The sequence below is a fragment of the Cavia porcellus genome, unplaced genomic scaffold, assembly GCF_034190915.1.
Source record: "Cavia porcellus strain 051 isolate PalLab524CR breed Dunkin Hartley unplaced genomic scaffold, mCavPor4.1 scaffold_4, whole genome shotgun sequence".
NCBI lineage: Eukaryota > Metazoa > Chordata > Mammalia > Rodentia > Caviidae > Cavia > Cavia porcellus.
The window spans coordinates 119701063-119726865 of NW_026947487.1; the positions used below are offsets into that span (position 1 = coordinate 119701063).

Consider the following 25803-nt stretch of genomic DNA (forward strand, 5'->3'; position numbering starts at 1 on the left):
TGCAGAAACTGCCTCGGGACGGCCAGCGCGGTCACCGTGGTACAAAGACCTGAGCGCTGAGCTTAGTAAAAACCGTTGTGATTTAATAAATACACAGCTTTGCCTACCCCTCCCCGTGTCCCAGGCCACAGATGCGGACGGCGCGGCGTCAGGGCGCCCCGGGGGGCTCCTGGGCTGGGCCGGGGCAGGGGCAGTACTTCCCGCAGACCTTCAGGAGCTCCGACAGGATGAAGACGGTTGAGGCCAGCCCCGTCAGGAACAGCAGATCTGCAGGGAGCGGGCGCGGGTCAGCCCTGTCCTCCGGGCACGTGGAGTCCGCCTCCCTTCTCGGGGGGGGGGAGGAAGCACGGGGCGGGGGCTGCGGGGCGCCCAGGCCCGGCTGCTCCCTCTGCAGGAACGTCCATTTCCCAACTGGCTCTGGCTCCTTTTGTTCTCTCCGGCCCTCGCTGGCCCCAGGGCCTTCGGGCCCATCTGTCCAGCTTCACGGGACTGACCTCTCGGGGCTCGGGACTGAGGCCAAAGCCTCAGCACCGGCTCTGTCTGGGGGCCGCCTCCCCGGGGTCCTCTGCCCTCTGTTGCCTGGTGGTGGCGGCCAAGGGCAAGCATGGGCCTGATGGGGGCACTGGCTCAGGCTCACTCCTGTCCTCTGCTGCAGGCTGAGGGACCACTCACGCCCCTGTCCACTTGGCTGAGGACTTGGGGGAGCCCCTAGTTCTGAGCAGGGGCGCTCAGCGTGTCCTCAGCTGGCATGGTGGGTGGCCCTGCCCCCTGCCTAGGGCTTCAGCTGGTCGGACGTCAGGGCTGAGCCCGGGAAGCCAGCGGCGGCACCTCCCGCCTGGGCCCTAGGATGCCGAGGCCCTGCCAGGTCCTACCCGGGGAGGCGGCCTCCTGGGCTCCGACCGTGCCCTGTGTGCCCGAGGGGCTCAGGGCAGACGCGCAGGTGCGAGCGGCCTTCGGGGCTCCAGCACCCGAGGTCCCCACGCTCACCGAGGGCGCCCAGGTTCTCCGTCTGGAAGACTTTCTGCAGGGGTGGGGCGTAGATGACGGCCAGCTGGCCCAGCAGCGAGCCGAGGACCGAGTAGAGGAACATGCGGTTCCTGAGGAAGCCGACTTCCAGGATCAGCTTGGTCTGCGGGGAGAAAGGGGACCTCAGCTCGGCCAGGGTCCACGTCTGTGCCCGCTCGCTGCTGCCAGATCAGGCAGGGAGGGAGGAGGGGAGCAGGCGGGGCGCGGGGGGTCCCCCCAGCCCACCTGAGAGCGGCAGGTCAGGGCGTTGAAGAGGTCGAAGAGCACGAAGCAGGTGAAGGTCATGGTGGTGGTGCGCGGCGAGCTGCCTCTGTCATCGGGGACCTGGCCACAGGGCGGTGCTGGGGGACCCGAGCGGTGCCCCCCCACCCCGGGGCCGCTGCTCCCTGCCACACCTGCTGTGCTGCCGCCCTGGGGCTGCCGAGGGCAGCGCCCAGGGGGTCGTGGCCTCCAGGGAGGCCGGGGGGAGGTTTGGGCCGTTCTCGCCCCACACCCCTGCCTGGTGGGACCCGCTGCTCCCGCAGGAGCTGTAGGCCTGGTCTGCGCCCCCGACCCCAGCGTGGCTAAACAGAGCGGGGGACCGGCTGAGCCCCGAGTCCCAGGCAGGAGACGACTGGGAGAAGGGACAGCCGGTGTCCTCCACCCCCACAGGCTGCCCCGTTGCCTGCCCCCGTCCCTGCTCGGTCAGTGGCTCCCTGTGCCGCCTGCAGGCGGTGGGAAGTGACCCACAGGATGTCCCCAAAGGAAAGACAGGGGGAGCCTTCCAGTAATTTCCTGGTGACCGTAAAAGCAGGGCCTCCTGTCCCAGGAGAGAAGCCGCCTCTGCTGGCTTCCTGCCGCCCCAGGGGGCGCCCCTGCCCTCTGCCTCCCGGCCCTCCCCGAACGCCGTGTCCCCACCTGGTGCTCACGGACTGCTCCGGCCACTCACCTCTCTCCAGAAGACAAAGAGGGTCCCGCTGAGGATGGTGGCCGCCGACACGAGGACCCTGAGGACCAGCGCGCGGCTCAGGATGGTCTCCTCCACGCTCCGGGGCGGCTGCCGCAGGGTGTCCCTGTCCACAGGCTCCACACCCAGGCTGCTCGGAACAGGACAGACGCCACGGAGATGAGCCAGGGCCCTGGGGGACAGCGGACCCTGGCCCCCCGCCTCTGCCAGCCCTGTGGGCACACAGGTGCCAGCCTGGCTCTGGGGACCCAACCCAGGCCTTTGCCCCCCTTGGGCCTGGTGACAGAGGCAGCGTGTTTGAGACCTCTGCGCCGGCGGCCCGTCCATGATGATGTTGATCCACAGGATCTGCATGGCGTTGAGCGGGCTGGGCAGGTTGCACACGGTGGACAGCGTGATGAGGCCCAGCGCCGAGATGCTCCTGGGGGCAGCACAGACGCAGCCTCAGCCCCGCTGCCCACCAGCTGCCACGGCAGGGGCCCGCGGCCGCTCCCCACTCACGTGCTCAGCTGGAACCGCACGAAGTTCTTGATGTTGTGGAAAATCCCCTTCCCCTCCTCCACCGCGCTCCTGCAAGGGACAGGGCAGCAGCCGTGACCCTCAGCCCTGCGCGCAGACCCTGTGCTCCAGCGTCCGGCCAGACCCAGTAGCCCAGCCCTGCCCAGCACCGAGTGCTTAGTGCTTGGTTCCCAGTTGGAGCCCTGAGCACAGGATCCAGGGAAAAGCCAAGGGGGCGTTAGAGACACTGTGTCCCCAGGGGCTTTTCGGGGTCGCTGGGGTGGGGGACTGTGAACCCCCATTTTTATTAAAACTTTGCGAAAGATCTGAGAGCATAATGCTTATAGTCTCTGCACGCTGTGACTTATTTTAGGGGAAAGCGTTTTCAGGCTTCTTTTGGGTTTTTGAGACCGAGGCTCACTGCAGCCCAGGCTGGCCTCACACTCCCGAGACCCTCCTGCCTCAGCCTCAGAGTGCTGGGATTACAGGCCAGCACACCACGCCCGGCCGTTTCCAGGATTCTTGTGGTGCATCGGCTTCACTTTTTTTGTTACTGGACAATGACCCCGGGCCTTCAGCCTGAGCCGTGTTCCCACTGACAGGCCCATGAGCTGCAGGCCTGGGCTGAAAATGGCCACCCCCCTGCCTCAGCCTCCCAGGCCGTCTGGATCACAGCCCCGTGCCACCTGCCTAGACGTCTTTGCTGGTTATGCAACTAGGAAGCCACGTAGCGGGCACCTACATGATGGCCGAGAAGTCGTCATCCACCAGGATCATGCTGGCGGCCTCTTTGCTGACGTCCGTGCCCGCCTGCCCCATGGCGATCCCGATGTCTGCGGACTTCAGGGCGACCGCATCGTTCACTCCGTCCCCCGTCATGGCTACGACGGCCCCCGACTCCTGCAGCGCCTGGGGGAAGCACGGGCAATGGGGCCAGGGCCGAGGACCCCAATGAGACCCCCTCCTGACGCCACACAGGCTCCTCCCACGGCCCATGGACCTGCTGCCTCAGTTTACCCCTCCTGAGGGCAGCTAGCCTTGCCTTACTGGGCTGTGGCAAGGCCCAAAGGGCCAAGGGACAGGGAGGTTCCCAGCTACAGGCAGAGGCCGGCGAGCTCACCCTGGTCCCGAGGACCGGGCCAGGGCTGCCCGTGCGGGGGCATCTCTGGGAGCCATCTGTGCAGAGAGTTAGCCTGTAGCCCACAAGTGCCGAGAATGAAAGGCAAGACCTCCGCTCGAAATGGACAGAGCTGCCCTGCCGAAGGTTCCAGCTTTGGCCCCGTCCTCCCACCTTAGCCGGGCCGGCTCTGCCCTGCTGGGGGGGAAGCTCCCAGAATGCCTTGCAACTAAAGCTGCAGCTGACAACATGCTGGGGCACAGGGTCGGTGCCCGTGCCGTGGACCCAGAGGACAGCAGAACTGAGCCACCACCCATTCGGGCTGCCCCAAGGACCCGTGGGGCCTGGAGCCACGTGACTGGCACAGTGGCATGACTGTGCCCCTGCCCGGCGCACCTTGATGATCTTCAGCTTGTGCTTCGGGCTGGTCCGGAAGAACACAGACACCTGAGAACGGCAACACAGAGGAGTGGGTGACGTGCGTGGCGCGGGCCCCGCCAGCTGCTCTGCAGTGTGGGCTCGGCCACGTGGTGCCTGGGCTGTGCCAGAGCGGGGGCCGTGGTCCCTCTTCCCGTGGAGCAGCTGGCCACGGACTGAAGCCCCATAACCACTGCCCCGTCAGGCTGTCCCCCTGGCGCTGTGGCTGCCAGGCATCGCCCCCAGCAGCGGGCCGGGCCGCCAAGGAACCCACCTCCTTGACGCGGCCCGCCAGGGCGTCCGGCTCCATGCTCTCCACTTCCTGCCCCGACATGGCGCTCAGCTCCCCGTTGCACAGACCGATGTCTCTGCCTGCAGGGGGACCCGGGTTGGGGGCTCGCTCAGGGCTGGAGTGGCTCCCCCCACGTGTCCCCTCACCTACCTGACACCAGCCTCCATCTTCGCAGCAGGAAATGATGGAATGAAACCACAATGGACGCTGCCACTGAGCACCGTGGCCCCACCCCACTCCCAGCAGAGCCCTGTGCTGCCCAGTTAGACGGAAGCGGAGGAGCTGGGGCAGCAAGCAGGCCCGGAGGTGGCTCTGTCTCTGAAGCCCGCTGCCACCTCATGGCACAACGCCGTCTCAAGGCCGGCGGGGGTGAGGGCAGCCTGCACAAGGCGCTTCCCCGGCGGGGCAGGAGGACCTGCCAATCCTCTGCCACGGAGGGCAGAGCGGACCTCCGTTTCCCAGGGGTGCAGAGCCGGTGGCAGGTACCGCCTCTGCCCTGAAGGCAGGGTGCGGCCAGCACCCAGTAGGTCCTGTTTAGGTGAGGACACCTGTGTCCCCTCTTGGAGAACCTGCCGGCGTCCTGGAAGCAGAGGCAGCTGGGGAGGCAGAGCGGGGGACACGGATCTGGGTCTGGGGGGCTGCTCTGAGTGCTCAAGCTGGGTGTGACAGCCCTGATTCCCCAAAGACAGACTGGCAAGGGTGGTGCCAGGTACAGGAGGGCGCCCCTGCCCTCGCCCCGTTACCTATGGCTGAGGCCGTCTCGAGAGCGTCCCCCGTGATCATCTTCACGGACACCCCCGACCTGGAGAGCACGCCGACCGCCTCCTTCACGCCATCCCGCGGGGGGTCGATGATGCCCACGAGCCCCAGGAAGGTCAGGCTCCCCAGCTCCGGCCCCGCCGCCAGCGCCAGCACTGCGGAGAGGGGAGACCCGGGGAGGGTCACTGGGCCAGCAGGTGCAAGTGTCCCAGGCTGGCAGTGCCCACCCCCATAGGCCCTGTGATGCGAGTGCCCAAGCCAGGGAGGAGGCAGAACTCGCCCGCATGTGGCCCAGAGCCCTGCGGGGGGCAGGCTGGGGACCGTGACGGTGGCGGCTCTGCCCTCGTGCTCAGGGCTCACCTCGTCACTCCCGCAGGAGCAGCAGCGGCTCCCGAGGGCTGGCGCCAGCGCCCGCTAGGAACCGCGGCCGGGAGGCTGTCTGTGCCATGTACCCCGTTTTCAGTGGCTCCAAGGCCAAGCCTGCTCTGGGGCCAGGCGATCGGAAAGGTGGCGGCGTGAGGACCAGCCTTTGTCACCTTGCTGACCCCGGAAGGGGAGGCGCCTCGGGCAGCGCTTCCCTGTGGCACACTGCGGTACCGGCCGCGGCCAGCGCCAGCAAAGCACACCGATTCCGAGTGCCAAGTGCTGTGTGCTGACGATGCCACTGCTGTTCTGTCTACTCCCTGGCCGAGGACGGTCCTTCTGGTCACCCTGCCAGCCCTGGCCTGCAAGGCACACGGCCTCCTCCGGCTGCAGGGGCCTCAGGGGCTCGTGGCTTTGGCCACCAGCCCTGTGCCACCTCGCAGAGGCCCAGAGCCAGTCCCTGGGGTCGCCAGTGCTAAGTGCTGGGTCCCCCACCTCTGGGGCCTCGCGGCAGCCTGGCACACTGAGCTACAGTCCCCGTGGGCACCTGGTCCAGCGCCCGGCCCAGGCCCACACCTGGGACGGGAACGGATGTGATGGCCTGGGCCACGTGGCAGTCTCGCCTCTAACCTGCTGGGGTGCTGGAGTTTGGGGTGTCCCACACCCCCCACCCCGCCACTCTGAACAGGCAGGTGTTTAGTGCTGGGGAGGGGCAGAGGCTCCATCTGCCCAACCCCAAGCTGCCTGCTTGTCATCCGGGACCCTGTGCTGCCCACAAGCCCTGGGAAGCTTGGAGCCCGGGCTGGGCCTGCACTGACCTCGCAGGCCGAGCGACCCCATCCTCCTCTCCTCCTGCAGGCAGAGCGCCTCCTGCTGGGGCGTCAGGGGCAGAGCGATGCCCCCATTGTTGTAGGTGGTGCAGGAGCGGATCACCTCCTCGAAGGCCCCCTTCATGAAGTAAACGTCTCCCTGGTCCTTGGAAAACACAAAAGAAGGGATCCACTCAGATGCCTCTGCACAAGGTGGCCGTCACCTCGTTCTGCACATATAGGAGGGTTCCCAATGCAGTTACTGTAGAGACTGCTGTTCTGGATACAAGACAAATTAATGAGCCTTGGAATCCACAGCATGGAATACTATGCAGCCCATAAAAAGAATGACCTTGGCCTTTGACCACCACCCTGCTTGCTAGGAGGTGCCCCTTTAATGTCACAGGGAAGCCTTGATACGCAGGAAGTGGAGGCTCCACGTGACCCCTGGCACTGGGAGTCAACCTGGGTGAACAGTGGACCTTTCGTCCTGCCTGTTAAGCAAGCACTGTGTTATGCGCCAGACCCTCTGGTCCCGTGGGGTCCCCAGGTGGGCACAGCCAGGATGGTGGGGAACTGTTTGTTAGCTGGCACAGAAAGACGCTGTGGCCTTGTTTTGAAAATGTAGCTGGGGTGGGTGTGGAGCTGGGTGCAGAACAGCCAGCAGCTGCTCAGCAGCCTTCCGGGTGGCACACTGCTGCCACACGCTAACACCAGGGCCAGGTGCTAAGTACACCTGCAGGTGCCACTGCGGTGCTCAGTACACCGGCAGGTGCCACTTGCGGCGTGGCGGAGGAGGAGCCAAGTCACAGAGCCTGCGTCTCAGCCCCGCCGCCAGCCGCCTTTCCCGAGGGAGGTGCTCCTGGTGTCTCTGGCTCTCTGAGGCGCTTGGAATGTGTCAGGCTCCCTCAGGGACCTGGGAGCAGCCAGCAGGAGGGGGGGGACCCGCCCAGGTGGGGCACACGGCCGCGCTGGGTCCCCGGGCAGAAGGCTCGGGGTCCGGAAATGCAGAGCGACGTCTCCGGGCAAATGGGAAAGCACACAGTCCCCACCCAGCGCACGGAGAGGTCAGAGCGGGACCCTTGTCACCTACAGCGCTCGTACCCGGCCCGGGTCTGTGCGCACGCACACACACACACACACACACACACACACACACACACACACACAGTCAGCCCGTCACTCACACCGCCGGGCGTGGCTCTGGGTGCCTCAGGGCCGAGCGGTCCTGTCCCCTCTGTGGCATGCTGTGAGCTAGCGTGACAGCCGGGGAGGACGTGTGCGGTGGCTCTAAAGTCACCACGACTGTGGGGATGTCACCCTGGCCGCTGTTGGCTGCGTGGGGGCAGGGGCATGGAGCGAGTGCCCACACTCACCTCGGCCCGCGGGCGGCAGCGCACGGCCATCCACCTCTGCGCAGAGCTGAACGGGATCTCCTGCTGCCTGACGTAGGCCTCTCTGATGTCGCCCAGGTCCATCTGGGGAGCAGACGGCGTTTCTGTGGCGCGGCCCAAAGGCCGTCCCCAGGTGCGCAGTCTGCAGGGGCCACTTGGTCACTTAGCGGAGATGCCAGCCCTCAGCTCAGGTGCCCCATTGGGGGAAAGTCCCTGTTGTCACGTCCTGGTCAGGTCCCAAGGGCGTTGCTGACTCCCTGGGGACGGGGGCCTGTGGGGTGTCTGCTGGAATGTGAGGGGCAGGCAGCTTCCTGGAGGACCTCTGTGTCCTGGGGTGGCCCTGCTGCTCGGCCAGGACCCTGCAGACCTGTCCTGTGGGCTGTGATGGCTTCCAGGCCAGTCACCCTACAGCTCGGGACGCAGGTTCCCCTCCTGTAAACTCAGGTCTGCTGTGTGCCACACACCCCGGAGGCACAGAGGCCACGGCCACTGCTGGGCACCTCGGTGGGCCTCCTGCCATCTGTCTCCCCCAAGTCTGCTCAGCACTCGAGCCATGGGGTACTGGAGGACCCCCCTGGGTCCCGAGACTGCAGGACTTCCCAGGCCGTGGTGCTCCCCGGGCGCCCACCTTCATGGCCAGCACGAGCAGGGCTCGCTCCGTGGGCTGCCCCATCACCGTGTTCCTCCCGATGACAGCATTGTTGGCCACGCAGCCCGCCTGAAAGCAGTTCAGGAAGTCCGCGGTCAGCCCCGGAAGTGGCCCCCGGGATCCCCAGGCTCACCCAGGACTGTGGGAAAGCTGGCTCTGCTGCCCGAGCACAGAGCCGGGACGGGACGCCGGCCACGTGGTGGGGCCGGCGTGTGCAGAGGCTGCTACGTTTACTGTTAGGAACGCACAGCAGTGGGGCCACGGGCCACGTGACCTCCGGCGTCCACGCAGCCTTTCTGCAGGGCTCTCTCGAGTCGGGCAGCTGAATCTGCTCCCCTGGCCCCACCCCCGAGTCCCCTCAGTCCTGGGCCACCCTGGCTGCAGCGTGACAGCCTGAGCCTGGGGAGCTGCCTGTGGGGGACGCGTCACCTCCACGAGCTTCCCCACAGACACGCAGGCGAACTTCTTGAGGACCTCCTTGGCTGGGAGGAGACACACGGTCCCTGCACTGCTGTAGCCGACGCCGCTGACCTGCGGGCACGCGGGGCGGGGCTGATGCCGCTGAGTCCCACTGAGGTCCGTCCCCGCTGTCCCTGCACCCAGGAAGACGTCCCCGGAGAAAGCCCCACCTCCGCGCGCAGCCCGTCAGACGTCACCAGCTGGGACACCGTCATCTCGTTGGCCGTCAGAGTCCCCGTCTTATCAGAGCAGATGACGTCACAGCAGCCTGGGGCCACAGAGCATCAGCGCGAGGACCGGGGCCACCTCCGCCCCCTCAAGTCTGCACCCCCGCCCTCCGCCCACCGTGCCAGGCCCCTCACCCAGCGTCTCCACGATGGGCAGCTTCTTCACGATGACCCGCTTCTTGGCCATGCGCAGCACGCCCAGAACCAGCGTCACTGTGACCACGATGGGCAGGCCCTCGGGAATAGCCGCCACGGCCAGGCTGGGGGAAGCAGAGGTGCCCACGCCGCACTGAGCACGCACTCTGGACAGTGTGACTGGCCAGTGTGTCCCCAGGGTCCCCGGCTGTAGGTGCCACCCTGATCCCACTGTGCACCAGCCTCCCTGGCTTCTGGGAAGGGACCTCTCCTATCAGTCAGTCACACCTTAGCACGAGTTAGTGTCTTTCGAGACACTTCTGCATTTATATTATTCTGCGTTAGAGAAAATCTTTGGTCCTCAGGCCTTGCCCCGCAAATGCCAGTCTGGGCGCCCTGAGCGTCCTCCCTGGGCCCTGGGATTTTGCTGTTGGTGCCGAGGAATCCGGGTGAGGGTATCAAAGTGGAGGCTTCGGGCACCGGACGGGTTGTTTTGGGCAACTGCCGGCGTCGCCCAGCCTCCAGCTCCTCTGTGCCACACACCCGGGCCCAGCTCTCCTCCCTGCGATGCGAGGTGGGGCAGAGACCCGCTGACGACGGCCTCTGAGGCCTGGGGGCTGCTTTGCATGTGCTGGGCTGGACCCAGCTTGCAGATGAGCACTGCAGTTGTGCCTCGGGAGGCCACAGCAGCTACCTGGCGGTCACCTCCCTGTTCCTTTTACCTTGAGATCTTCTTGAAACTTTCCTTTAAGACATCTGAACAACATGTGTAACAACTCAGTCACCAACAGACAAACGGGTGGAAAAGCGTGGTCTGTCCACGCGGTGGAATACTACTCAGCCCTGAAATGGAACGGAGTTCCGCTAACACCTTACGATACAGATGAACCCTGAAAACCTGAGGCCGGGTGGGAGGAGCTGGGCACAGAGGCCACGTGACCCCCACGGTCACCCAGACAGGTGACCCCAGAGTCAGAGCAGGCTGGCGACTGCCGGAGACTGCAGCGTGTTGAGGAATGGCAGCTCAGGGGCCCCGTGTCTTCAAAGCAGTGTCCGCGCTGTCGCTGAGGCGGCTGTGGTCCCCTTTGGGGAGCCCTGGTCCTTACTGTGAACGTCGCTTCCCGGCCCAGTGCAGACCCCTCCTGCTGGCACAGCCCTTCACGCCTGGCGCAGACTCTCAGCTCCCCCGCTGACCCCTGGGCCTCCCCAGCGCAGGTCCTTCATACAGAATTGAGACACTGTTGTGGGCCCTGGGCCTCCAGCTGGACTTGTGCAGGACACTGCAGGGGATCCAGGCTCTCAGCTGGGCTCTCTGGGCCTCTTGTGTGTGGACACCTCTCCTGTGAGCTTCTGCATTTGAAGTTTTGGATGAATGTTGTAAAATAACCCTCCAGACTGTGTGTGTGCGCCAACCCTGCCCACCACAGGAACTGTGGGCACGGCGACCTTTCACCCGCATGCTGGACGCTCTGGGACTGTCGGCCAAGGGGCTGTGCCCCGTTTCCATGGCGATGGCAAGAAGCCGTCTGGGGTTTGATGGCACAGGAGGGCGAGGCCAGCCGGGCAAACATTCGCAGAGGGTTGGGGGGCCGGAGGGCGTCAGAGGCCTCACGGAGATGAAGATTAATCCAGACTGACTAATAAAGGTCAGAGGCCCGGAAGAGCAGCTCCCGGGTCACCCTGGTGCCGCGGGCAGCAGGGCGACGTCTTGAGTCCGACGGTGGCCGCCTTTGTTTACCTCGGACAGTGTCACCAGCTCTTCTGCCCGCAGAGCCCACGTCCCGGCCGGCTCGGGGTTTCCGGCGACCTGAATCTGAAGCTGAGAACAACAGCTTTGACCCTTTTGGTCTCGAGGGTGGAAGGAGGGCGTTTTCTCTCAGGTGCGGTTTCACCACGATCAGGCAGGGACGGTTCCTGTGGCGGGCGGGCAGGCCGCGCTCCGGTCACCCCGGGAATGTGTGGGCGTCTTTCCGGGTCTGCCTCTGCCGCCCTGCCAGGGAGGTCCCGGGCTCTGTGGCTCCAGGGGCCACGCTCAGCCTTCTGTGCTGCCCTGCCCCTCAGGCCACCTTCACCCTGGCGTGGGCACGGGACCTCTGCTTCCCCCGCCCGTGCCAGGGGAAACGGGTGACCACAGGGTCTTATTAAATTGCTGAGTTGCTCAAATTGGGCTGGAACGTGGACCCTCCGGCCGCAGCCTCCCAGTGTGCCGGGATCACGGTGTCACCGTCTCATCAGCCGCCCTGCTCAGTGCCTCGGGCTCCCGTGAGCGCGGCGGGGAGGTCTGTCCAGCCCTGTTCTTCTAGGCGTCACACTCAGTCACCCTGAGCTCCACACAGTGCTCAGCACCGGTGGCTACCAGCCCCTTTCTCTGTGACAAGCTGGGGCTCCACCCCAGGACCAGCGTCTCTCATCCCCCAGCCCCAGAGACTCGGAGGATGCTGGGCTTGGGGTGACGGGGGGCCAGGAGAGGTCAGGGCCTCGCAGGGCCCGGGCTGCCCTTTGTGCCTCCCTGACGGAGGCCGGCACGTCCTGGCTGTCCCAGCCGAGTCCCCCGACGGTGCCACCTGAGCCCTAAGCCTGCTCCTGCCCCAGGCATGCCCTGCGTTCAGTTCCGTGAGGAAACTGCCCTGGCCACGGCCAGGCCTGGCACCCCATCCCTGCAGCGCCCCCTGCAGGGCAGATGCTAAGCCCACTCCTGCTGTTAGCTTTCTCCTCCTGCCTGGCAATGCCACAGGACAGAGACCTGTACGGCCGGCGTGCGGGGGAGGTAAATAGAGGCACCGCTGCTCAGTGGGGGACCTGAGGGGACAAACGATGGGCCAGTGCTGCTGGCCGCTGAGGGCAGGGATGCAGCAGTGGCTGGAAGAGCCCCTGTCCTGGCAGAGACATCGGCCAAGGCCGCCCTGGAAAGCTAGAGGGACCCCAACCTCAGTGTCCTGACCAGAGTCATGGACACCAGCATGACCCCGGGGCTGTGAAGGACGGCCGAGGGCCCATGTCCCTCCTGCACTGCTCCCCATCACAGCAGACCTGGCCCCCGCCCCTTGGGTTTCCCGAGATCCTAGACTGACCCCTGCGGGGCACCTGGCATCTGCACCCATGAGTGCCTCCTCATCCCAGGCCCGTGCAAGCTTCCCTGGCCCCCTGGCCCTTGCTCAGACACCAGGTCCTTGTAGATGGCGTTAAGACAGGTCTCCGGCGCCCACCTGGTCACTGTGGTTGACACATCACCAGCAGGTGACCAAGGCAGAACCTCCGCCCTGGCAGGCTGGGCCCGGGGTTCACGCTCTGAGCCCAGCAGTTCCCCAGGACAGCAAAAGGAGCCCCAAAGCACATGCTGTGCGCCCCGACCCTGCCCTGTCTGGCGATGCACCTTGGGGCCTGTTGGGGTCAGGTGCCCCGCCGCGCCCGTCCTCCTGCCCCTCGGCCCTTGCTCGCCCAGGGAAGGGGAGGCCCGGCCGGCGCTTACCTGACCCCGATGGTGAACATGGCGAGCGGCGGCTTGCCCTGCACCCAGCCGATGAGCATGAGGAGGCCTGCGGGAGACGAGGCGGCCTGGGTCCCCCGCGGCCCGCAGGGACCTCACAGGGAGCCGCGCAGGGAGCCGAGTGACCTCGAGAGTCTCGCCTGCGTCTTTACTGACTAAGGGAGCGTTCACGCTTTAAAAAGCGCCGTTTTCAGGAAAGGTCCTGGCTGCTCCTGCCGGGCTCGTCCCAACTGTGCTCACCTCAAGTGCCATCGTGTAAATTAGAGACGGTTCCTGGGGGTCCCCATGTGTGGGCCGTGCCAGCCACTCCTGGGATGGCACAGGGCACATTTGCCTCCGCAGTGCTGGGGCTGGAACCTGGAGCCTCACGCCCGCAGGCCAACGCCCTGCCGGGGCAGGGACCACTTCCACTGTTTATGTTTGCTCCCAGTTAAATTGTCCATTTTCCTTTTCCCCCATCATTTACTAAGGTTTACTGTGTACCAGGTCTTATGCCGGGCACTGGGGCCCTGGGCTGTCACCAAGAGACCTTTAGCTGGCACCCAAGAGATTGCACCACACAGTCTGGCATCTCGGAGGGGTGTTGGGGCTGCAAGGAGCAGGCTCAGTTTCCCTCTCTGTAGAATGGGATCGTGAGGTTGCCTCGCTTGGGAATTGTTACAGGGTTTAAGTGTCAAGTCTGCTAGCCAGGGAGGCTGAGGCAGGAGGATCACAAGTTCCTGGTAATCCAGCAGAGACCTCGTCTCAAAACATAAAAACCTGCTGGCAGCTGTGCCATCCAAATTGCCCAGACCCACCGGGGCGTGCCCAGGATGTGGGAGGGGAGGACACAGCCTACACCACCACCGGGGAGGGGCAGCTCCTCCTCCTCTCCAGCCATGTGACCATGGAAGCAGCGGGGCCTCCTGAGCCTCAGTTTCCCCCTTTCCCTGGGACGGACCTGGCTGGGGCTGTGTGTCCAGGGACACTGCGGTGACAGCCACTTGCATGAGGCCAGGCTCTGGGCCCACACTGTTCACTGAATACTCGGAACCCACTCCTGGAGAGGCGACGGCAGGGCCAGGCCCTAAGCGCGTGCGGCCCACTCAGCCCCAGGACTCATCCTCTTCCCGGGGCGCTAGGTTCCCCCTTATGGTGGAAGGCATCTTTGGTGCCCTCAGAATGTCACTCCCTCTGCTTGGACCTCCTCCCCCACTTGGAGAACTCCTCCTCATCCCGCATGATCCCTATCAGCTCCTCCCTAGAACCTCCCAAGTCAGAGGAACAGTGACATCTCCTGTCACTTCTGGGGGCCCCGAGCCTGGCATGGGGGTGTGGCATGCTGTGGGAGACCCACCGAGTCAGTGACTGCGGCTGGGCCGGGTCTGGGAACTGTGCTGGCACTGTGGTTTCAGCCAGACTCACAGTATGTCCCCTCCCTGTATGTCCCTTGATCGGTCATTCACTCATCAAACGCTCACTGAGAAAGTCCTGCAAAGAACCAAGGCCAGTGCTGGAAAGGGCAGAGGCCGAGGTGAGAGCCGGACGTCCCTCAGAGGTGAAGGCTTGGGACTTACGTGGAGGTGTGAGCATCATTCTGATGCCGTTCAGTGCGTTGCTGAAAGGCCAAGCCTCGCCCGCCCAGGCTCAGCACACAGAAGTATAAAAACAGGACTCTGGGCGGGATTTAACTACATTTCCCAGCATCCTTTGCAGTTGGGGGCGGTCCTGTGACCGAGCTCTGGCCAACAGACTGGGCAGCAGTGCCAGCTCCACTTCCTGGTGTGTGCCCTCTCCACGCAGGCTGGTGGGGTTGTACCCTCCGGGAACCCAGGCAGCAGGGGTCTGGCAGAGTTAAGGGAGCCGCCAGCCCGGGACCCGCTCTGGGCCGTGGAAGAGCAGGAGCCGTGTGGCCCTGTGACGGCCCCCAGCCCGTCCTGCGTCTCCTGTCCCAGCCCGAGGTGCCCGGGTGAGCAGACGGTGCAGGAGAGGCAGCCGGGCGCCCCACACGGTCCCGCAGACTCCAGAACCCCGCAGGGAGCCGGCGCTCACCAATGATGCCGAAGGAGAAGAGGGTCAGCTGCCGGCCCAGCCGGTCCATGCTCTTCTGCAGAGGCGTTTTAGGTGTCTGCAAGGGACAGCAGCTTTGTCAGGCACCTCCCGGCCTCGGGCCGCAGCCGGCTCTGGTGTGGGTGACTCCGCACGCAGGGCACCAGGTCACCGACCTCCCCCGGGGCCTGCAGCCGCTGCCATCTGAGGGCTGCATCGTGAGGACACCCTGCTCAGCTCCCAAATAACGGTTTAGAAGGAAGATCAGATGCACCCCGTGCGCTCCCTCCCGGGCAGCGGTTCAGACCCCCACACCCAGGCCGCTTACCTCTTGAGCCTGCATCATCTTGAACACCTCTCCGAACTGAGACCTCTCCCCCGTCCCGATCACCACTCCCTGCGTGAGCAGAGAGGCAGCTGAAGCCGAGGGCCTGCGGCGGTGGGCCTCAGCCCGGCAGGCAGCCCAGCCTCACCTGGCCCTTCCCGCACTGCACCAGGGTCCCCATGAAGACGATGTTGCTCAGGGCGCTGAGGTCCCCGCCGCCCGGCAAGGGGTCATCTGTTTTGCTGCACGGCTCCACCTCTCCGGTGAAACTGGATTCATCCACCAGGAGGTCTGTGACCTGGGGGCAGACGATGCCACGGGAGCTCCCATCTCGCCCTGCGAGTTGGTTTTAGAGCCTCGACTGGCACCTGGTGCCTGAACGGGCACCTTCCAGGGAAGGCGTTAAAATCGGGGGACCAGTGTCGAGCCGTGGCCGTGGACGCCTCCAGGTCGGGGTCAGGAAGGTGCTGTTTCTTGGGAAATAAAAGTCTCCCCCTACTTTAAATGCTGTGAGACACTTCAGCACACTTTTTAACACTGCTAACCGTGGCAACCATGGGACGCACTCAGGGCGCCCGTGCTGCCCTGCTCTGGGCCCCACACGGAACTGAGCGCTCTGACTGGGAGCGCTCGAGGGTGCAGCCCGTGTCGGCCTCTGACCCCCGTGAGGTGTGAGACTGGCGGCTTCATCAGAGGGGCGTTTGGAGGTGGGGTGTTAAGGGCTGGGATGAGATGTGGCTGTGACCTGGAGCCCAGGACGGGGGGACACGTGCACACTCGCCAGCTGCCACCAGGGACTCTGCGGCAGGAAGTCCTGGCTGTACGCGGGCCCAGCCTGGCACACTGTCCAGGAAACCTGTCTCTGCCAGGTCTGGCCTCCCCGTTACATCACCGCAGAGCGCAGAGCTGTTCTGCCTCGCTCTGTGGCAGCAGCACCCGACACCCACTGAGGCAGGCGGGCGGGGCTGGTCTCAGGGTGCAGCTGGAGTCACCCCAGGCGTCAGGCCCCTCCTGCCACGGCTCCCCAGGGCCCCGACAGTCAGCTCAACCCTTTCTTACTCAAGAAGCCCAGGGAAACAAAAAACCACAGTGACCGCTGCCTCTGACCAGGTTCGGTGACCCTTCTACAGGTTCGGTGAGGGCGAGGCCTTTGCTGACCCCAGGTGCTAGGCGTTTACGGGGTGGCTTGGCCGAAGGGCTTTGAGGGCTGATCCTGGCCTGCCGGCTGAGGCACGGGGAAGGCTCCAGGATCCCATGGCATGACCGCACATAGAGGCTCCCACTGTGAATCAACAAAGCCACTGATTGTCCAGCAGGGTTGCAAAATACCAGCAGAGCAGCCGCCAGCCAGCTCGGAGGTGTCCACCTTACCACACAAGCGGAGTGGGGTGGGGAGACACGGTGAGGGGAGGCATGCCAGGCGGGTCACACTCAGGGTGGAGACTGAACCCCTTCCCCCACCCAGCTGCTGCTGCTGCGGTGCTGGGCAGGTCTGCACTCGCCCTTCCTGGCCCCAACCCAGGAGGCGAGGCCAGTGGCAGCGGCCTCACAGGGCAATCCAGCTGCCCGCCTGTCAGGACCCTCACTCAGTCCTCCCAACAGCCCTGGGGTGACCTGGGCCCCTCCCATTTACAGCAGCCGAGAGGTTAAGCGTCTTGCTCAAGGTCACGGGCTCACAGACCCAGGGCTCTAACCCGCGTCACCCAGCCTCTGCCTTAGGCCAGCAGCTGCAGCGGACAGGACCCTCCTGGCGGCCACCTGTGTCTGCGCCCCTTGCCCCGGCCGGGGGAGGGTCTTGCAGCCCAAGGCAGATACGTGACAAAGACAGACAGGTGTCCATGCGGGGGGCGTGGCCGCTGTGGGAGCTGCCCGTGGCTGACCCTCAGATGCTGTGGCCCTCGCCTGGCCCTGCCCACCGCAGCCCGGAGGCTCTGTGTGCATGGTGGGACGGCCCGCAGCCAAGGTCACAGACGCGGAAATGCTGGTCCCAGGCAGACGCCTGCACTTAGCCTCCCTCTGCACCTTGAAAACAGATCCCTCCTGCAGCCTGGACAGGGCAGGAGGACCCCCAGGCCTGGCGCCATCCTGACAGGCCGATGGAAGAGCTGTCCCTGGCCGGCAGCAGTGCCGGGACTGGGCCACGTGGAGCCGGGCTCCCAGATCCGGGTCCCTCCCCGCTGTCACCGTCCCTCAGCATTGGCTGGGCTGGGCTCACTCTCCAGCCCACCTGGGCTAATCTGCTGCTGCAGTCAGCCGCACGCTAGATTGTCCCTTGGGGGCCCAATTCTGGTCGGCTCCTGTAGGCCCCCCGGGCTGCGGAAGGGACACTTTCCGAGCCCCCAGGGCTGCCTGAGTCTGCAGAGTACTAAGCCCTGCAGAAGCGTGGTCCTCCCCGGGCACCACACCGGAATGGCTCAGTCGGTCCCTTGGCACCGGCAACGTGACCAGCAGTGCCACAGGCCCTGGTGACCACGCAGGGCGACCAGCACGCTCCCAAGCTGCTCCTGGACCTCGGCTGACTGTGGCCATTGAACCCCGGAAAGGGAAGCTGCAGGAGAGGGGCCACCTGCCTGCACTGGAGCGAGCGTTTATGGAGACGGAGGGTGGGCTTCGCGCTCTAGGGCAGCCCGGGCCACCTCCCGGCTGGCTCGCCTGCGCAGGGGTGTGACTCACCTGGGTGAGGCGGATGTCTGCGGGGATCCGGTCTCCGGCGGAGAGGCACACGATGTCCCCAGGAACCAGGTCCCGAGCAAGCAGGTGCTGCAGCTTCCCGTCCCTCATGCTGTGGGCGGAGGAGGCAGAGACCGCGTGGGTGCCCCACCTCTGCCTCGGACGCAGTGCAGCTGTTTCTCGTTCCGTTTTGGAAAACCCTGTGCCTTCAGCCTTCTTGTTCTTTGAAATCAGATCCTAAAAGACCTCTGGGGACTGGGGTGGCTGCTGGGAGCCTGGGAATGAGGGGGCCACCACTCCCCAGCTTGGAGCAGGAGCCCCAGCCCTGTGGAAGCCTCCGCAGGGTCAGCTCAGCGGCCAACAGGCTGTGCTCTGTGCTTGGGGAGCAGGTGGCTTGACCTGGAGGCACAAGGGACCACCTGGGCACAGGGGCCACCTGTCACTGGGGCAAAAGACACGATGCAGGGCTCCGGCTCTGCCAGGGTCGCACAGCCTCCTCACCCCTGCTGTTCTGCTCCTCCCGCAGTTCCAGAGACAGCAAAGTCCCACGCTGTCCCTCCTGCCTTGGGGCCTTCCCACCCGGGGGAGCCCAGCTCCAGGGCGAGGGCTAAGCCCTGTCTCCAGCTGCTCCCGCCTGTATTGCCAGGGGGCACCACACTGCCCCTTCCTGCTCTCAGGAGCCCTGCAGACTCGGTGGCTGAAGGACACAGTTCCTTCTTCCTCGTTCATGGAGCTGACCCTGCGTGGGTATCTGCCCTCCTCCCGTGGCCACCCGGGTACTTCATGGAGTGGTCACACCTGGCTCAGCATGGAAAGACCCCAAGTCCTGCTGGGGACAGGTGTGGGTACAGGCAGGCCAGAGTACCCCAGCCTGCGAGATGTGGAGGGAGCTAGGGTGCCTACTCTATGTGCACGTGTGCACCCCATCTGTTCTGGAGAAGACAGAGCTATGGCAGCCACTTTGGAACCCGAAGGGAGCCAGGTGGAGAGCAGAGCCAAGCAGCAGGAGGGGGCAGAGGGAGGTCCCGCGGAAAGGAACAAATCCGTCCCCCCAAGAGTGCTCATGACACACAGTCTCCCCACCACGTCTGCAGAGCTGAGTTCCCTGAGCCCGGCAGCCTCAGCACCTGACCTCGAGACACTGTGGTTCCCTCTGTGCCCCGCATGGCCCCTGTGACCCAGGCCTCAGCTTAACGCTTGGCTCCTCCTGCCGCACTGGATTGGGGTGGTCTGAGAGCAGCTGTCTGGGGCATGTCCACCCCTCCCTGGTCACTGTCACACCTCCATGCGCCTTGGGTCTGGGCTGAGACGCCTGCGGGGCTCAGTGGCTGCCACCCCTCCACCACCACACCTCCCTGACCCTCTGCTGGCATGCAGGAGCTCAGAGGGGTGTGCATGGCAGTGCCCCACTGGCCAGAGGGACTCGGGGACCTGCAGGCTCCCCCTCCCGCTCCCACTGCTGTCCTCCACAATCGAGCGGCCGCTGGGGACATCGATAATGCAGGCTGAGCTCCCGAGAGGCCAGGCCTGGCATTTAAACTTGAGAGCAGCCATCAAGCCACATGCACCCTGTGGCTCCCTCGGGGTGTCCAGGGCCGATCGCCCAGCGGTCAACTCCGGATTTCCACTGCCCTGGTGGCCCTGGCAGAGTCCCCTCCAGGCTTCCCATCGGCCTCTCTCAGCCTCCAGTCTGGCCTTTTTCCTTCTCTGTCTCTTTCCCTCTCACACACACAGTCGGCTCACTGGGTCCTGGTGCTTATTTAAATTAAAATTAATCCTTTTTCAGGGCGTGGTGGCCCAGGTCTGCAATCCCAGCACTTGGGAAGCTGAGGCAGGAGGATCGTGGTGAGTTCGAGACCAGCCTGGGCTCCAAAGTGAGCTCAAGGCCAGCCTGAACTGCACAGTGAGACTCTGTCTCAAAAACACAGAAAAAAAAGTTAATCTTTGTGTTGTTTAGGATTCTGTGGTGCAGGGGGAGGAACTCGGGACCTCACACACGCTCGTCCAGAGCTCACCCCAGAGCTGCTCCCAGCCCAAAGTGAAGTGGGATTGAATTAAGAACCCAGCTCCTCCCTCGGTCTCCGCACATGTGACTAGGACCCCTAACCCCACAGCTCGGGTCACAGAGCGCTTCTGGATGTGGCCCTGATGGACATTTGTGCCTTTCCTTTCTCCATCTGAACCCCTTCAGCAAGAGCTGCGTGGCCACAGAGGGCACAGCAGTCACATCCAGGCATTTGGGAGGCCAGCGGGCATCCCAGCTGGGCCGGAGTCCACCTCCCCCGCACTGGGCTGGCCCTGCACCCCGGACCCCCCTCTCTGGAGCCACCCGAGGACCCTGGAGAATGCACACAGCCGGGCCGGCGTCCTTTGCCCAGCCGCTGCGTCCGTCCACAGCCCAGGCCAGGCACCGAGAGACGCGTGGGAGAGCAGCGCTTCCGGCCGCAGGACACACAGCGAGCCGGTGACACCACGGGGACGCCGCCGCGCCTGCCCAGCGCGTCAGCCCCAGCGCGAGTGAGGAACGGAAAGACCCGGGCACCAGCTCACCAGTGGCACTCTGGGGGCACCAGCTTGGTCAGCTCCTCCAGGGACTTCTCCGAGCGGTACTCCTGCGGAGGCACACGGCACGGCTGTTTCGGGGCCCTCAGGAACCCGTCACGTCCAGATCACCCTGACGTTTGGAACCTTGGCAAATACACACCTGGATGAAGGCGACGGTGGCCACGATGAGCACAGCCTGGAGGAGGACGGGGAGGCTGAGGACCGCAGCGGGCCAGAGCGGCCGGGCCAGCAAGCGGGCCGGTGATGCCCTGCGCACGTGGCCGCCTTGCTTTGTGCAAGAACAGCGCACTGTGTGACACAGAGCTGCAGCCCCTGCCCCGAGCAAGCAGAGGCCACAGCACGCTCCACCCCGCTTCCTGGGCTCACACTCCGGACTTCTCTACCCAGACACACTTTGAGAATGACCTCGCGCCAGCGAACCCCTCGCCCTGCACACGGGAACCCAACTGCAGCCCAGTTGGCCACGCGGCCCGAGGCTGTCTGCCCTGCGAGGTGGCTTGCCTGGCAGCGTAAGCGAGGCCCGGGCAGCCCGCGTCGCTGCCGCTCACCATGGTGATGCTGACCGCGTCCTCGTATTGCTTGGTGAGCACGCTCACCACGGCAGAGCCCAGCAGCAGCAGGATCAGGGGGTTCTTGAACTGAAAGACAGACAGCGGGTCTCCTCCGGGGTCCACCCCACACAGGAGCGAGACTCGGGTCTTCTGGGGCACCAGTGCGGGGACAGAGGGCCGGAGCCCTGCCCCGGGGCCCCACCAGACACGGGGCCCTGGCCCTGCCTCCGAGCCCTTGGTGTCTCTCGTTGCATGCCCGGTGCCGTGGGTCAGGGCCTTGGGACGCCGAGGGTCCTCACTGCCTGCACACTGAGCTGTGCGGGGCGCAGCCTCCGGGAAGTCCCTGTTAGTCCGTGCACCTGTCCGTCACTTCCCATAGGCATTTTGAGGTAGCTCGCGTTACAAAGACATAGAGGGAACACAGGCACACAGAAACAGGATCAGAGAGGGCAGAGCAAGCAGACCAGGGGAGGGTAAAGGACCAACAAGCAAGTCGCCTCTCCAGCTGGCTGTGCGGGGCCTGAGCTTTCCAGCAGCCAAGGCGAGGAGGAAACACCGACATACGTGGGGTTAGCACTGCTCGTGAGAAAGGCTTGGGCCCTGCGCCAGGAGAACCCACAAGGGACTTCACCCCACCCGCCCCGGAATGTCGGGGTCCTCGCTGCCCTGCCTGAGGGCCCGGGCAGCACCCGAGTGTGAACCAGCAACTCGTCACACTGCAGCGCGGGGCGGGACAGAGACACGCCCTCTCTCGCCACCTGCTTTTCCAGGTCTATCAGCTCTCTCTATGGACTTCGAGAAGGTGACCTACGACAAGGGCCGTGTCCGACCAGGGTTCCCGGTCCTCTCAGGGCCTCGACCGATCTGAGTGCACTGGGGCTCAGGGATGGGGTGCTCCTGACCCACCGCACCGTCTGCCCCAAGCAGCCTCGGCCCACTGCGGGCCCTGGGGGTGCGTGGTGGTGAGGAGAGAGGAGCTGCCTGGCGGACAGAGTAGGGCCCAACAGACGGCAGCCAGCAGGAGCCCCTCAGGAAACACTCACTGAGGAGGAAAGGGGCACTGGACCCCCAGAAAACGGCTGCTGGACCCAAGCTGGCGACAAGGAAGGGTCCAGTTCCTGCGGGCAGGGGCCCTGGGGACGGCCAGGTGGGCTCTCTGGACACCCCTCCCACTTTCAGACACAGCCGCAAGCCGGGATTTAGCTCGGTGGCGCAGCACTCGCCGGCAAATTGTGAGGTCCTGAGTTCGAGTCCCAGGACCAAAAAAGAAATAAAACGCACGAGCCTGGCACCCTGGTACCCCAGTGCCTGGGATGGGGACATCGGGCAGCCGGCAGGTGAGCCTCGTGTTAGAGGAAACCCTGCGGACCTCCAGAAGCCAGTTAAGGGACAGAGCAGGAGGTTTGTGGGACCTGATCCCAACAAACTAGCAGTAAAGAGCCCCGTGGGGGACCCAGCCCTGGCGCGGGCACTGCCAAGGGTTCTTGCTTGATAAATGAGCGGCCGAGGCCTGAAAGTGGCCGACGGGCCCAGGATCCTCACTGCACTCCCTGGGCCGTGAGAGCCATCGTGGGTGCCAGGCACCTTCTGCTTGGTGACACGGCAATGGCGGGACCTAGTACTCTCCTAGACAGGGAAATCGAGGCCCAAGGGAGTCAACAGACTCCTCGGCTTACCAAGCCAGAGCCTGGGACTGACCCAAGTGATCGGATTCCAGCCTACGTCTCCCTGGATCCTGACCTGTGTGTCTCGGTCAGGCGGGTGGAGAATCTCTGACTAACTCCCGAGACAGCATGGCAGGTTCCCGGGCACCAGCGCAGCAACAGGGAGCCACAGCGCCGGCCTGTGCGGGGTCAGCAGTGCAGGGGCAGCAGTGCAGGGAAGGACAGGTGCAGACTGGACGCTCAGCGGCTCCCGGGTTCCCGCAGGAGCCCAGCAGATGCAGCCCCAAACCGACAGGAATCAGAGGAAGCGGGTCTTTGGTCTGCGAAAGCCCGAGATTTCATCCTGGGCGGCCCTGGCAGCAGAGGCCCAGCGCGGGGAGCGACAGGCTGGGAGGCAGGGACACGGGGCAGTGCCAGGGCCCTGGTCGGAAAGGAAGCAGGGCCGAGCCAGCTGCCGCCTGACCACAGCGGGTGAGAGCTGGGTGCCCCGGCTGCTGCTCAGCATGGTCCCTACTGCTGTGTGGGGGACTCTGGGCTCAGGTTGCCAGAAAAAATACAGGACAGGGGTTTGAGTTTTAGACGGACCAGGAATTGGTTTTCAGTGCCCACTGCAGGGCTGAAAACACTTCCAGCTAAACCTGGCCCTGGCTTGGCTCCCTGAAGCTCCAGCTTCCCAGGGCCCCGCCTTTCCTTCCCGGTTTGTGCGGCCGCGCGCCCCCTGGGACAGTGTTTCAGGTCCTCTCCTCCCTCTCCCCAGCACAGGGCACAAGGCGGGACATTCGTGGGTGAAGGCCGCTTATTGTCTCACTGCTGCGGCTGGGCACCTGGCATGTGGCCAGCTCACCGCGCGGTCACTGTCCCTGCGTGTGGTGGCTGCTGGGCCGCTGCTCAGGGGAGCCTTATCTTGGAACACCCCTGCCTACGCCCAGGCGGGCCTGTCCAAGGACACCCTCAATCAATATCTGGAGAGGCAGCAGCAGCCCTGCCCTGCGGGCTCAGCAAGGCAGGGGGACAGCGCGGGCCCACCTGGTCCAGGTATTTCTTCCACACGGGTTCCGTGCTGTCGGAGACAAACTCGTTCCAGCCATGGACCAGCCTGCGCTGCGTCACGGCAAACTCGGACAGGCCGGTGTCCAGGTCTACCTGGAAGGAGAGGGCGCAGCAGCTCACTGAGGGGCCCGGCAAGGAGCAGGGGCCCACGGTGTGGACCTCACCCTGTAGCCCATCACTTCTGGGATGGTCTAGGGAAGGGGGCTCGGCCTCGGAGGACAGGGCACTTGCTGGAAGACCCCCAAGCGTGGAGCAGAAAGAGAACACAAAGACATGGTCCCATTCTTTTTCCATAAGGTCACACAACCACTCAATAATTACAGCAGAGTGTGGTCCTGTCAGTTTCAGCAAATGGAAAAGCACCTTGGGAAGGTAAAAGCCACCAGGACTGGCAAGCAGCGAACCCTGGAAGACAGTTCAGGGCTCCCTCCAAAGCAAGTGTCGGGTTACCAGGTGACCATGCCATCCCACCGCAGGGCCCGTGCCCAGAAGGCCTGAAGCGGCTCCCGCAGAGGTGTTTGATCCAGCTGCTCAGCACAGCTGTGTCTCCCACAGTCAGAGCTGGGAGCAACCCGAGTCCACCGGAGGGTAAAGGGCTCTGCACAGCATGGTGGGTGGGCACCAGGAAATGCCAGCTAGCTTTAGAAAGAGAGGCAATGCTAGCGGGCACCATGGTGCCTGCTTGGCTTTCAATCGCAGTTACTGAGGAGGCCGGGATGGGAGGACCAAGATTAAGCCCAGTCTGGGCAATTCAGAGCAACCCTCTCTCAAAAACTAAAAGGGGCTGGGGACGAAGCTGGGGTAGAGTACCCGGGCCCAACCCGTACCGCCACGGCAGAGAAAACCAGAAAAGCAAATCCAGACCCTGCTCCAGCAGGGACGGACGTTAGGAGGCACAGCAGTCTCCAGAGAGAGGCTGTGGGCTCTGGACAGTGGCGCAGGGCAGGAAGCAGGCGGCAGGGGCCCAGCGCGCAGGGCAGGGCCGTGCGGAGCTGGTGGCTCTGCAGGACCGAATTTCACCTCTGCACACGACAGCAGGTTTGGAGGCGGCAAACAGTGATGGGGGACGTCAGGCAGTGTTGGTGAGGGTGACACAGGTGCGGGTGAGGGCGACACAGGTGTGGGTGAGGGTGACACAGGTGCAGGCGAGGGTGACACAGGTGCGGGTGAGGGTGACACAGGTGCGGGTGAGGGTGACACAGGTGCGGGTGAGGGTGACACAGGTGCGGGCGAGGGTGACACAGGTGCGGGCGAGGGCGACACAGGTGCGGGTGAGGGTGACACAGGTGCAGGCGAGGGTGACACAGGTGCGGGCGAGGGTGACACAGGTGTTGGAGAGGGCGACACAGGTGCGGGTGAGGGTGACACAGGTGCGGGCGAGGGTGACACAGGTGTTGGAGAGGGCGACACAGGTGCGGGTGAGGTGACACAGGTGTGGGTGAGGGTGACACAGGTGTGGGCGAGGGTGACACAGGTGTTGGAGAGGGCGACACAGGTGCAAGCGAGGGTGACACAGGTGTGGGTGAGGGTGACACAGGTGCGGGCGAGGGTGACACAGGTGTTGGAGAGGGCGACACAGGTGCGAGCGAGGGTGACACAGGTGTGGGTGAGGGTGACACAGGTGTTGGAGAGGGCGACACAGGTATTGGAGAGGGTGACAGAGGGATCTGAATAGATTTGTACGCTCTTTTCTCCCCGATCTTTTTGAGACAGGGTCTCTGTGCAGTTCAGGCTGATCTTAAGCCCGCTTCATAGCCCAGGCTGATCTTGAACTCGAAACGATCCTCCTGCCTCAGCCTCCCAAGTGCTGGGATTACAGGCTGTATATTCTTTAAATGAGGATCAAAAATCTTGCTACTTGGCTAGGCAGGGAATAAAGGGCCCCTCCCCGCAAATACTGATCCACAGGGCTCAAGCTGGAGCCAAAGATACCCTCAGACCCCGCCTGCCGGCCTCCGGGGCGCTGCTGCACGGTCCTGAGCACTGCTGGACTTTTACTAGCATTCCCAGGGTGGAAGCTCGTGAGTGCAGGTGTTTGCAAGTTTTCTAGAAAATGAGAGCCGTGGAGCGAGCCCTACAAACTCAGTGGGGTGCTTCCTGGAAGTGGGCTGCTTTGCCACCCCGATGGCCAGGGGAGGCCCCAATGCCTCCCGAGACGCCCAGGAGAGCCGGGCTTCAGCACCGGGCAGTCCCAGGGGTGCGAACGGCGGGTGAATGGTGAGGGGAGGGTCGCTGGTGCTGAAAGCCCCATGTGAGGGGCTGCTGGGACCAGGCACCGGAGAGTCCCCAGATGCTCATCCCCCCATCACAACTGTTACCGCTGTTAACCGGGCTCAACCACACCAGCGTGGGTCAGCACACACAACCAGGGC

The 25803-nt window shown here is 64.6% G+C and overlaps 1 protein-coding gene across 5 annotated transcripts in view; it reads right to left on the reverse strand.

The window, feature by feature from the left end:
• Positions 1–62: 62 nt before the first annotated feature.
• Positions 63–25803, reverse strand: part of Atp2c2 (ATPase secretory pathway Ca2+ transporting 2) — a 63516-nt gene continuing 37775 nt past the window's right edge. The window contains exons 4-28 of one of the 5 annotated variants that reach the window (XM_063247776.1): positions 23408–23524; positions 20668–20804; positions 20306–20341; positions 20152–20213; positions 17605–17713; positions 15080–15229; positions 14935–15003; positions 14610–14685; positions 12561–12627; positions 9092–9216; positions 8900–8997; positions 8700–8801; positions 8250–8339; positions 7604–7705; positions 6237–6393; positions 5040–5210; positions 4279–4376; positions 3984–4034; positions 3213–3379; positions 2474–2542; positions 2277–2393; positions 1955–2102; positions 1252–1350; positions 988–1129; positions 63–267 (exon numbers count right to left, since the gene is read on the reverse strand). In XM_063247776.1, coding sequence (XP_063103846.1) covers positions 149–267; positions 988–1129; positions 1252–1350; positions 1955–2102; positions 2277–2393; positions 2474–2542; positions 3213–3379; positions 3984–4034; positions 4279–4376; positions 5040–5210; positions 6237–6393; positions 7604–7705; positions 8250–8339; positions 8700–8801; positions 8900–8997; positions 9092–9216; positions 12561–12627; positions 14610–14685; positions 14935–15003; positions 15080–15229; positions 17605–17713; positions 20152–20213; positions 20306–20341; positions 20668–20804; positions 23408–23524 — 2678 coding nt within the window. In that variant the 3' untranslated portion in view covers positions 63–148. Of the gene's footprint in view, positions 268–987; positions 1130–1251; positions 1351–1954; positions 2394–2473; positions 2543–3208; positions 3380–3983; positions 4035–4278; positions 4377–5039; positions 5211–6236; positions 6394–7603; positions 7706–8249; positions 8340–8699; positions 8802–8899; positions 8998–9091; positions 9217–12560; positions 12628–14609; positions 14686–14934; positions 15004–15079; positions 15230–17604; positions 17714–20151; positions 20214–20305; positions 20342–20667; positions 20805–23407; positions 23525–25803 lie in introns of those variants that run through there. The other 4 variants (XM_013145840.3, XM_063247774.1, XM_013145828.3 and 1 more) reach the window with 4 other exon arrangements.